The following is a 12,803-nucleotide window of genomic DNA, read 5'->3' as shown; positions in this document are numbered from 1 at the left end:
AATGGCTTGTGATGTTTTTCATTAGAGTTGATAGAAAAATCCTGCATGTCAAATGATCAGATTGCTGCCTATGAGCATATCAAATGCAAAGCGAATTTGCAAACTTGTTATAGTAGTTGTACCTTATATAACACTTAAATATCATTTTTTTAATTTTAAAAAAGTGGTTAAATATTAATGTTATATAATGTGTTCTCCTTTCAGAGAATCTTAAAAGGCTAATATTTCCTACAAGTAGGGAGATACTAAATATTAGATATTTTATGGATCAGTAAAAATTTTAGGTTGATGGAATATAAAGCAAACTTGTCCTACTCTTTTGCCTCCTTTATGGCACTGGTTTCTTATGTAGGCAGTTTTGGCCTTCACACTTCTTGCTGTCTCTATGTTACCTCTCTTTTGTTTGCATCGTGTTTATCTGTGTTGTATGAACAAACTGATCCCCCCCCCCATTTCTTCCTTTATATTTCCATTTTTCTTTGGATAATTTCTTTTTGCATTTCAAAATTTTTCCACTTCCTTTTCTCCTTACTACTTACAAAAAAAAAAAAAAAAAAACAACAACCCTCTTTTGGTCATGTGTTAAAGACACTCAACTATTGTCTGTTGGGGAAGAAAAAAATCAAAAGAAGGGGTGGAGAAGGGGCGGAGTGGGGCTGGCTAGTTAACTTGGGGAAGAAAAGGGGAAAACACAGCAGAACTGGGTTCTGTCCCTGACCACTGATGAATCATGGCCATTTGTTACGGCTGGAATTGAAGTGCTGTCATCGTGTAGGCATTAAGTTTATGATGAGAGTTCATCTTTGAGAAGTATTGTGTCATTGTTCAAATGGAGAAATTTGACATAGTTTGAGAAATAGGAATGAATTGTATAATCAATCCAATATATAAGAAATCCCAAAATAATATTGAAAACAAGTCTTGAATACAAGGGACTGAAGGTACTAATAGAGATAGATGACTTCGTCTACACAGCACTCCTAACCATAATGTTTTCAAGCACATTCTTATTACAGATAATTACTACTGACCATGTGAATGACATAATTAAAGTTAAAATCATTATTAACGGGAGCTGGATTAGTGAATACTATTAGAATTTACAAAAATAAAAGCTTTCATTTTGAAGTTATCCACCTGATATTTTAGAGTTATGCTTTTGGTTTAAATGTACTAAAATTTAGTCTGCAGGTATCCTACCCCTATAAATTCTGTCCACAATGAATGACATCTTGGCAAAAATAGATGGATCTCTGTGTAACACAAAGATTTGCAGTAACATTTGCAGGTAGTAAATATACTTAGCTTGAAACACAGGGCTCACTTTGCTGTTTTACACTGGACTGTCTTCACCCAAGTTGGCCAATTTATGAAATCAACTCTTGTAGCTAGCTGTGGACATTCTGAGAGAATCGTATTTTTAAAGTGTGGGTCATCTTAGAGTAAAATTTAAGGAATTGTGAATAAGAAAAAGAAAACTAATGTGTATAAATTCCATTTGTAGGCCATGCAAGCTCTTTTAAGAATCCTTATTCTTGGTTTTAAAGGTATAAAATATTTAAATATTATTAATTATAAAAAATAACAGGAAATTATACAGCATACAACAATATCCTTTAGATAATTAGGCATCATAGTATCTTTTTTCCCCAAATTGTAAGAAACCCTTAGAACCCCACCACCTTTTAAGATGAATCTGCTATTACTATATATACATATTTGTACTGTCTTGATTTTCAAATGTTTGCACATACCAAACTTAGAAGTTTGCATCTCCCATCCGTGACAGGTGAGTAAAGTAGGTGATATTATTGACATCTGTCAATGGAATTAGGATTGTAACTCTAAGTTTACTGATGTGTCCAGGTAGTCATGTTTTCTTTGTAAGAATAGCAGGAATTTTAATCACATAAATCTAAAATCTGTGCTTATCAAAATAAAATGATTGCTCTCTTGTTTTTCTCACCATTACTCATTACTGCAGAGGGTGAAATTCCCGGCCATACCCTTTTGTGGTGCTTCTGTGGACACTTAATAGATTAATTCTGTATTAACTGTATAAACAGTGAATTTGGTCCAAACACACCTACAATCTTACAGAAATATGCTAGGTTACAGTGGTGGTTTATTGTATTTAAAGTATATTAAAAACATAGCATCAGAAAAATATCAGTCAACCATCCTCCTTTTTTCTCTCCCATGAGAGCCTACATCCATACAATTAAAATAAAACCCCCAAACTGGAAGGAGTGACACATTTGTTAGTTTGGGTCATTTCAAATGTTACCCTCTATCTCTTACTATGTTTGGTTGTATCTTTGCTGCTCACGAATACTGAGAGATAATTGAATTCTTCCCTCTGTGTAGAATATGCATAAGTAAATGGATTCCACATATTTTGTGCTATACCCTACAGTTTAAAAACAAACACAAAAACAAAACAAGAAGTAACCAACAACTCCAACTCTCTAGGATGAAAAAAGATCTTACAATGAAATCTAGATTTTCAAGCTTAATAACTTTTGTTTTTGCTTTTGTTTTTAATGAGAAGTCATGCTGTAGGTACTGATTTCTTCTTCTGAGATGGGCTTGTGTTTAATGGGGAAGGGAGAAGAGCAGGAGGAGAAAAACAGAAAAAGGGATGAATGAAGAAATCTATTAACAGAAATTTAAAAATAGAGTAGCATAAAAGCTATTGCTTGGTTGAAGACCTGATACAATTTTTCTTTTAATGTTTTTTTTTTTCCCGAGAGAGAGAGAGAGAGAGAGAGAGAGAGAGAGAGAGAAGGAGGAGGGGGGGAGGGGGAGAGAGACAGGGAGATAGAATCTGAAGTAGGCTCCAGACTCTGAGCACAATGCGGGGCTGGAACCCATGAACCACGAGATCATGGCTTGATCCAAAGTCAGAGGCTTAACCGACTGAGCCCAAACTTTGATGGTAATTAATATAACTGATAATATTTCTACATATTTAAATCAGAAGTTTGTCAATAGGATTCCGATGGGCAAACAATAAACTTCCAATGAGTATTATTCAATGCTACTTTGTATCCATTTAGCATTATCCATTAGTACTTGTTTAATGTTAGTTTGTGTGCATTCTTTCCTTAAAAGTTTAATGCCTTGTCAATAACTATATTACTTGGGCCCCTCAAAAATGTCCTCTAAATATTTCTCTTGTTTGTAGGAGATATTTGACCATATTTCTTCATCTCAGGTAGTGTCTTTTCCATGGTGCTTTCTGTAATGGCCTCTGTGCTGCTTTAGTTTAAAAATACTGAATGTGAACACTGACTTAAAAACCATTACACATGCCCTTAACTATTCTCCTGGGAATTGATAGTTCTGAGTTGCTTTCTTTTCTTATTCCTATCTCCTGAAAACATTCCCCAAGGACTGAGATAGTTGAAGCTTTCTGTCGATTTGTTTTTAACTCTGGCTTTGTCTGGCACTCGTGTGTGTGCAAAGGAGCATACCGTCTCACATTGCAAGTGTTTCTGATTGTGGCTCTCACATTATCTTTACCTCAGAGACAGGTCCTGTTCTGCTATTTGCATGTAAATAAATAAGGCCTGTTGTCACAGTTTTCTTAGTTTCTTAATGTATACCAAAAACTCTAGAAAATTAGTCATTGCCTTTAAATTTTTTTTGGCCAAGGAGAATTAGTTTTCTTTCTAGAGTCTCTTTGTGTGTTTGCACATAAGAGAAAATATAAGACATTTTAGTTACATTGTCTTATTTTTAAAGCAAAAATGTTGAAGAAATCAGATTTCATTTATTGAAAAAAAATTATACAAAAACACTTACACATACGTACAAAAATATGCTCACAAAAATTGAATTTTATGCTACCAATATGCATAGTATAAGCTAAAACAAAAAAGGAGATGGAAAATTTCATGGCTATTAGGTCATATTGTTCTTTGTTCATTTTTAATAAAAATAAAATGTACATAAACATTTACTTACAGTAGCAATTCAGAGTTAGCCAAAAGTTAGAAATAATAAGTTGATCATAAGTAAAAGTCAATGCTTTCCATGAACTAAGTATTTTGGATTAAACTTTTTTCTAGAAATGATTAATACAGACCTCAAATCTTCATTAATCTTCCTTATTAGATTATTTTCCTCTTAAATGCATAGTAGAGATTGATTTCTGACTTCTTGCTTACGGATATCCCATAAGACAAGTTTCATCATCAATCCTTATGATTTATAAATATTTTACCCGGAATAACAATAGTTCTGGTGAATAAGCAAAATTTTATTAAAATTAGTGGGATATGGTCTGGCTTCCATGGAATTTTGCAAAATAACTGAGCTGAAACAATGCACTGTAGGAGGCTATGGCTAATCCAACAGGCACATAATGCTAGGTTGTGAAATTGATCCTCTTTTAGTTATCATACTTTAGAAATAAAAGCCACATTTTGAATGTCCTCATTAGAAAGGTTTAGACCGATAAAGCCTTTAAGAGCAAACCTCACAACAAAGCATTAAGCAATGATTTAGGCTTACAGTTGATAACCAACACCTTCAAGAAAGAATTATAGAAGCAATATGTTTCTTCAACAGCTTCAGATATTAGAGAACACAGTGCTTCGTCAGAGGGATCCGAAGAAATTGAGATCTGTCTCAAAGGCCAAAAGTTAACTGTGAAGGCTCACTTACCTTCTCTAGAAGTTTATTACATTCCTTTTGTTCTTTAAGCTCTTTCTCTTAGCTGTCAATGGGATATGATGCACTTCCTTCGTAGGAACTCTGAAGTCATCATTGAAATAATTGACAGAATATGATACAGTATTTTTATGTAGGGAGGCTATTATGATACCAACATATCACATAGACAGTAATGGGCATCTAATTCTGCTATTCGTAATCCCCATGCTGCGAAGGAAAACCTTCTGAATCATTAAAAATTGAAACAAAAAATGAAGGAGTTGACTATTTGGTTATCTAAATTTGGAGTGGAAAGCTATCTTCAGTTACCTGAAATATCCTTCCCAAGCTCTAATTCTCAGTCCCATTACATCCCACTGCATTTCTCATTTGCTGGCTCCTGCTGCCACACTCCATGCTTAGGAAAAAACAAACTAAGTTAAGTCACGGTGGGGTGCCTTTTGTGAGGCCACTCAGAATAGGAAGAAAGAAAGAAAGAGCAAGCTAGAGATGTAGAGAATATAAAGAAAACAAGGCACACACAAAAGGAATAAGGAAGAAGAAAACATCGCCAGGTCAAGAATCATAAAATCACATACATTTAAAAATTTTTGCTACTAAGTATTATTGGTCTTCTCTGTTAGGGGAGAAGCCGGATAATCAATTTCGAATTAATAAATTCTCCTTTCACAAGCTCCTCCTGAAACTCAAAAAAGAGCTAATGAAAAATCTTACAGCCACCCCATAATTACAGCTTTTACGCATATGCAGGATGGTCATACTTTTTGCATCAGAAATGGCATTCTTTTCACTTCCTGCCAAAAGTGCCCCAGCACAGCACGATAGGGAGTTTAAGAATTTAAGATATTCAAGGAAACCTTTCCACCCCTGGCACACCACTTCCTTCCTGAAGGAGGCCTGTGCCATGGGGAAAAGCCTAATCCCAGACCCTTCTGCTCTTTCTAGAAGGCCTGAGCTGGCCCTACCAATGCTTCTCCCGGGGGTGGAGGTGAAACGGGTCCGCCATTGCTGCTCCCACCCCCTCCCTTCATTCCCCCTCCGCATTCGAGTCCGTTTCGCAAGTTGCCACCTGTTCCCGCTGTATCCCCGGTTCGTGTTTTCACACTGAGGAAGTGCACTCAGCCTGCAGCATCCCTCCCTGTCAAGGCAAGGCAGCCCAGTGGCTAAAGCAGGGCGTTTTGAACCTTTTGGAGGTGGTGTCACTAGGATGTTACAAAGCCCTTCTCCCCAGCACTGTTCTTCTGGGAAGGAGAATTGGTCCCTTCACCCCTGTGTCCTACTAAACGGCAGGTCTGGAAAGATTTTACAGCTTCAGGTCTTTCTCAGACAGTCCTCAGCCCGGCCCTGAGGCTCCGTCCTCGTCAGGTGAGCCCTACTTGGACAAGGGGGCCGCTGGCACAACTGTCATTTAAGCCACGCCAGAGGCTCTCGCCTCTGGCACTCCAGGGCAAATAAATAGTGCCACCTGGTAGAGTCGAAACTGGTGCTTTAAAATGCAAATACAAACCCCTCCTACATTTGTTGTCACATCACTTCTCCACGATTCCTAGGCAGGCGGTGGATTCTGCGCCCGGGAGAAGGGCTGGGGGGACGCTGCCTGCTGGTGCAAAAATAACCCCCGAAGACGCGAGCTCGGTACTCGGCAGGAGCTCTGCAGCCTGTGGATGCCCGCTGGGCGGCTGGCTGTCCCCCGGGAGCCCCGCGGGGCTGGGTCTGCTCCCCCGCCTCACGCCGGGCGGCGGGAGCAAGCCGACGCCGACTTTGGGAGTTCCTTTCTGCCTTGTATGGAGGGCTGCTCCGGGCCCGTCTCCGCCCGACTGCTCTGACGCCCAGCCCTCCTGCTGCCCACCCCCAGCCACCTCCCTCTGACTTGCCCGGAGAAGCCAGACGGAGCCTCTCGCTGCCACAAGTCTCTCCGCCTGCCATTCCCCCATTCCTGCATCCACCCCCACCTCCTCCCCAGCGCCGTCACCCCTCCTCCGCCCCCGCCTCCGCCTCCGCCTTCTCCCCAGCAATCAGGAGAATAAATCAGGCAGGAAACCGAGAGCGAGAGAGATAGCGAGAGCGCGCGAGCGCCGGCGGACTCGCCCAGGTCTGTTTCCAAAGTCGCCCTTGATGGCGGCGGAGGCGCGGCAGCCGCGGCGCGGAGCAGCAGACGCGCGCTAGTGGGTCCGCCCGCCGCCGCCCCTTCCCCCGCGCGGGGTTCGCCCCTGCCGCCCCCCGCGCCTGTCAGCGCTCCGGCCCCGGGCGCGCCAGCCTTCCGGACGCCCGCGGTCCGGGCGGACTGTGCTCCTGGTCCTCCGCCCGCGGTTTCCAGCACCGCTCCTTCCCCCGGCCGGGGAGGGAGGCGGGATTGATCTTCGATCGCGAAGATGGCTGCTGGCTGCCTGCTGGCCTTGACTCTGACACTTTTCCAGTCTTGGCTGATCGGCCCTTCGTCGGAGGAGCCGTTCCCTTCGGCCGTCACGTAAGTCGCCGGGCCGGGAGTGCGGGCCGAGGGGTGCGGCGGGAGCTGGGCGCGGGAACCGTTCCCGACCAGCGGGGCTTTTCAGCCCGTGGGGGTGGGGAGCGAGCCGGGCTCGGATCTGGAGAGGCCGGGGTGGGAGGTGCGCGCGGCTCGCTGCCGGAATGCGCGCCGAACCGGCGTCTCGGGCGCCTCGGTGGGGCCGGGCTGTCCCGGGAACCGTCCGCCGCCGACGACTCACGGCGCCTCCGCCCAGCTCTGCAAGGATTCCCTACACTGAAAGAGTTTAGCTGTGCTGGGGCGAAAAAGTTTCCAGCCAGATACCCGCTGTCATCAGACTCAGTCCGGTAACAAGTTGCGTTTGGGTGGGTGTTTTACAAATAGGTAATTTCTGGCTTGCTAGGGCAGCGTGAACTCTTCCCTCACTTGGCCCTGGGGGATGCTCTCCCGCTGCTCTGGTACCCAAACTCGTTTAGGTCCCAAATTACTGGGCGCACTTGACAGTCATTCTCCTCCGAAGAGTGCTCACCCAACGCAGCTGAGAGTGCTGTCCACCTGGGGGTCTCGCAGGTCCTGGGACCACACCATCCAGCCTCCTCATCCTGCATTTGAAGCATCTAAGTGCCGGTAGACAAGCTTTTCCTGTTCTTAAAATGAATAGAACCTATTCTTTGAGGGAGGGACGATCGTCTCCAGAGTCTCCTGCAATTTTCTCTTATTTTTAACATTTCTAAAATAACTTAAAAAATTCGCTGCTGCTCTGGAAATAGAGCGCTTAAAGGTAACTGTATAGTCACACGGCAGGAAGGGAATGAAAAATAATTCTCTTGGGTTTGAAAAAAGAAGCAAAGTCAGTAGCTCATAAAAATATATACACGTTTTAAAATGCGCTGAATAGCCTATGGGGCAGGTTGGGAAAGCATTTATTTTGGTTCTTAAAGGTACTTTAAAGCTTCTAAGAGTAGGTGATCTTAAATGGATGAGTCACTTTAATGCATTTTACATAACAAAAACAAAGCCCAAGGTAGCCTTCCCGGTATTTATGCTGTTGGGAATTATTTGCTGTCCTTTGTTGGCTGAGTGCTGAATCCTGGAGTTTTTGGTGGATGCTAACAGTGAATCTTTACCAGTCGAAACCCTGCAGCTCTTATTTAAGATGCAGCTTAAAGTATTTATTACATTAGGTGCCGGTGCAAGAATCTGAAGGATGCCCATTCTAACCCAGAGAAGGGGAGTGTCTAATATTTTTCGTCACTGATTTACAGTCATGTCCCTTTTTAGATAATCTTCCATAAAAATGATTGCAGATCCTTTTTGTTATGAAGCGAAGAGGAAAATACCATCTGTAGGTCTTAGTTTAATTGGCAGGAAGTTCCAAGCGGATATTTTGAAATATATAGAGTAAGAATTACTTTAAAGATGCTTCAGAATAATTCACTCTTAGTAGGCAATTACACTTTTAGTGATTTACTTTTTTTATTCTTTTTGTAGCTTGGCCTATAAAGCTAGAACTCAAGTGACTCCCTTGCGTTTGTGTCAAATGAAGAAGTGGCTCTTTAAAAAGGAATCAGTGTGTTCAGTTTACATGCTTTTAACGTGTTGTTTTTTTAACTGACAATTTATCAATATTTGTTTCATTCGGAGGGAATACACCATCACCCCATTGGGGAAAACGATGGCTTTTTAAAGTGCAAGAAAATACAACCTTCTATTCCTGAACATACCATTGTAAAATATTAATGAACAAATCCTTATTTTTGAGAAGGATACCTACAAAAAATGTTTTCCTAAAATTAAAATAATTCAATGTTTACTGTCAGAAATTCACTGGAGACCAGAAAGAAAATAATTGATGAAAAAAGGAATTAGGAAACCACAATTTCTTTTCTTTGAAAGGGTTTGAAATTTATTTTGTAACAAAGGAAATTGAAGACATTTTCAAATAGTGAAACGTTAATTATTTCGTGGAATAAGCGCTTAATAAAAGACCTTGTAGAGCTAAGTCAGTCTCCTGTAGGTAATATTAACACTGTTTTTGTAAGGCTTCTGCATCTTCAGTAATTCATTTGAAAAGTTAAAATACCATCTTCTAAGGACAGGAGAAATGATAGTTGACATTTGTCCTTCATGGTAGATTTCTGAATAAACTTCATGAAATTTAAAAAGGTACAATATTAATTTCATCAAGGTGTGCCATTGCTTTTCTTCCAAGAAAACAATTCATACGGAATGTTTACCATGATAAATCTCAAATGGTTGGGAAAAAATTCAAGTTTATAAAAACTCAGTACAAAGATTAGAGTATCACTAAAGGCAAATTATTACAGTCCTATTTCTAAATTTGTCTAGAAATCATTAATAAATTCTTTTGTTTTTTGACAATTTTACTTTTCCCAGGAAAAGTGGTATATATAAAGGTTTTGAGTAGTTTAAGAGGAGAAACATGCCATTGAGACAGTATAAAATTAATTGTGCACTCAGTGGGTGGGACTTGAGTTAGAATTATAATACAAACTTTTAATTTTTTTAGCTAGTGTTTACAATAATATTAAAGGCTTAAGTTTTATTATAATAAAAAAAGAAATAGTGTATCATTCTAAATACCTTCTTTATGCTGTAGCATATATTGTCATGTAGCATATTCTTGATTAAAGTACAGTAAATGATTAAAGTTATAGTTCTAACACCTAACCCTGAAATAATGAAGTGTTGTTTTTTTTTTTGTTTTTTTTTTTTAACCCTACCAAAAAAGGAATTTTGATGCAATTTTTTTTTTTGCTGTTAGGTTTTTCTTCTGGAAATGATTGTCTCACTAAAGTGGGAATCATAAATATGCCATATGGTAGCAACCATCTAATGTATATTGGTTTATATATAAATGGAAAACACATCATTTTTATGTTATAGTACGCACATGTTATATTGGTAGTTTAAGATATAGTTTTCAAAGAGGGAGTTCTTGCTTGTTCTAGAAATAATTTCTTGGCACATAATCGAAAACACTTCTATTTTAAAACTCTGGATAATATGTATTTGGCCAGTATTGTAATGCTAATTTAAATCTGTTGCTCTTTATTTTAGAATCTATTTACAAATCCATATTTAAAGAAAAACACTGTAGTGTAACTACTGTTAATGTTAAACTTTTATCTCAGTCATATCAAAATGCCAATCAGCCAAGAATAATTGGCTGAGAGCCCATTGGTATATGGGGATTTTAATATAAACTAATATAAACTTTTAATATAAACTGTGTAATAGAATAAATATATTAATATATAATTATATAATATAGATAAACTGTGTAATAAATATATTAAAAAGAATTATAGCTATCTACAGGAAAAAAATATATCTCATGAGAGAATAGTACTTTGGGGTTTAAATACTTGAGATGTAAATATTTTTTCTGTTATTTGACAAATATATATTTAAAGACTATGGAAAATAAATTTTTTATTTGTGTCATAACAGTGGAATGCATATCTTTTTCATGTGTTAGAAGTGACATAATTATTTTCATGTGAGCTTAACAGTTTCTGTTCACGTACTACATGCACAAGGAAATGTGCCCTAAGATGAGATATGAGATAAAATATTAAGTGTAAATTAAAACCTAAAAACATTGAACATTAATAAATCCCTTTCTTGGATCTTTAATTTGTTCTCATAAGCTTAATCGTAAGATAACATTTATTATTCCACAGGTGTATGTTTAAAATATGCAACAATACATATATTTTTCAGGTAAGTAGTAGCATTATGTTAAGTTTCTTAATGTTTATATTTGGGTATATGTATAGCTATTTGGATTGGCATTTGAGCATTAGGCAGAATGTAATGTATATAGTCTAAAGAATTTTTTTGAAAGGTACATGAATCTAAGGTTATTATGGCTTACAAAAAGGAGATAAAATGTACCTTTATTATTTTGTATAGCTTTCACTATTTGATTTTAACTTAATAAATGTATATAAAATTAGAATCTATAGCACGTTGTTCATTGTGAAAATAGAAATTTTACCGCTCTTTTTCTTCAAAGAAACCTGACTACACAGATACTTTTCTATTTTTTCTCCAACATTGATAAAAAATAACCTAATGAAATACTCTTCATTTTTGGGTTTACACCTGGTAAGGTTTTGCAAAAATATGAAAAAGACATGCAAATTGTGTATTCAAATTTACTATTTACTTTTAGAAGTATATATAAGAAATAGCAATGCATTTAGGAACTTTTAAAATAACTTAAAATATTGTACCCATAACAAACTATTATTAAATTGATATGTTTTCTGGAGTACAATTATATAGAACACATACACAGAAATTTCTTTTTCGTATTTGTTAATAGAGATACAGATTTCCAAGAAAGCAATCTGTTCCTCTCAATTCACATCTTGTTTTCTAGTGTCTGTCTTCAAACTATTTATAACCTTAAAATGGAGACTTAAATGGTTAAAATAAAATATCTTAGGGAAATCACCTGATTTGTTTATTTCCTTCATTATCTTGCAGGCATAGACATAATCAGAGTTCTAAGGTAAATCATACTCAGAAGTTTGAAAAAAAAAATCAGAATTTGTTTCATTATTTCTAAAAAGTAACATCTGGTTGTTACTGATGTGTCAGCCTTCCATCATTTGTAATAAAAGAGCTGTTTGTTGTCGGATTTCAAAAAAACGTTTAAGCTGCTTATGGTGGGGTAGGAACTCTGTTCTGTTACCTCTAGTCCGCATTTGCGGGACTTGGCTTGGAGTGTGCATCAGACACTGTGTCCCACAGTGTCAGCCACTTTGTCTTTTCATGGACTATGTTTAGTACCACAGATGTTCCCAAGCCTTTCATATGGTTGCTTTCCAGTAAACTTGGAACTGTATGGAGATGGTTAACCATGTAGCTTACCCGTGATTTATCTGTGTGTGTGTGTGTGTGTGTGTGCGCGCGCGTGCACAAAATTGTGAAACTGGTTGTGTCATATTTACAGATTTGAAAAAAAAGGCAATTGATTTTAATGTCAACTGAACTAAAAATGGTGTAGTACTTTGTGAAAACTACGATTTTTACCTTTCCCGTGAGGGTTCAAAATATCAACATAGCATAATCAAGATAATTTGTCTACTTTATATTATAGTATTTTGTTTATTAGGGAATATTTTTGTGTGTGTGCACATATTACATACATACAAATGTGTGTGCGCACACGTATGTATTTTTTTAACCTTTGTCAAGTGGTTTGCTGGGGTAGAAAAGCCTCGCTAGGGCAATTTTATTAACAAGTTTCTGCCAACCCACAACTGTTTTTAGGGACTGAATCTCTTTCAGAATATTTTTATAACACTAGCATTTCAAAATAATTTGTCAAGAATCAAATGAGATATTGTATACAAAAACCAGGTTGTAATGCTCAGTTCCTGTAGAGACAAGTTATTAACATAATTGATGACTAACAAATGAAGTATGATTCTCAAGAAGCTGTTGTCATCTTTTTAACAAAATAACTGTGGGAAAGAAGGTATTGCACTTGAAATGTTGGGCACCTATTAAAAGGCCTTTGCATACTGAGCCATTTTTATTTTTGCCATTTAGATGTGGGATACTTAGAAATGTGTACAAATTAAACCTTTGGTGTGACATGCTTTAGGAACAAAGGATAAGT

At 38.1% G+C, this 12,803-nt stretch overlaps 1 protein-coding gene across 6 annotated transcripts in view; it reads left to right on the top strand.

Moving 5' to 3' along the window:
• Positions 1 to 6,724: 6,724 nt before the first annotated feature.
• CACNA2D1 (calcium voltage-gated channel auxiliary subunit alpha2delta 1) overlaps positions 6,725 to 12,803 on the top strand; it is a 499,724-nt gene continuing 493,645 nt past the window's right edge. For 4 of the 6 annotated variants that reach the window (XM_049641359.1, XM_049641358.1, XM_049641364.1 and 1 more), the window contains exon 1: positions 6,725 to 7,147. In XM_049641359.1, coding sequence (XP_049497316.1) covers positions 7,053 to 7,147 — 95 coding nt within the window. In that variant the 5' untranslated portion in view covers positions 6,725 to 7,052. The remainder of the gene's footprint in view (positions 7,148 to 12,803) is intronic. The other 2 variants (XM_049641361.1, XM_049641363.1) reach the window with 2 other exon arrangements.

The sequence above is a fragment of the Panthera uncia genome, chromosome A2 (genome assembly GCF_023721935.1).
Source record: "Panthera uncia isolate 11264 chromosome A2, Puncia_PCG_1.0, whole genome shotgun sequence".
Lineage (NCBI taxonomy): Eukaryota > Metazoa > Chordata > Mammalia > Carnivora > Felidae > Panthera > Panthera uncia.
This window is presented reverse-complemented; position numbering and strand designations above follow the sequence as displayed.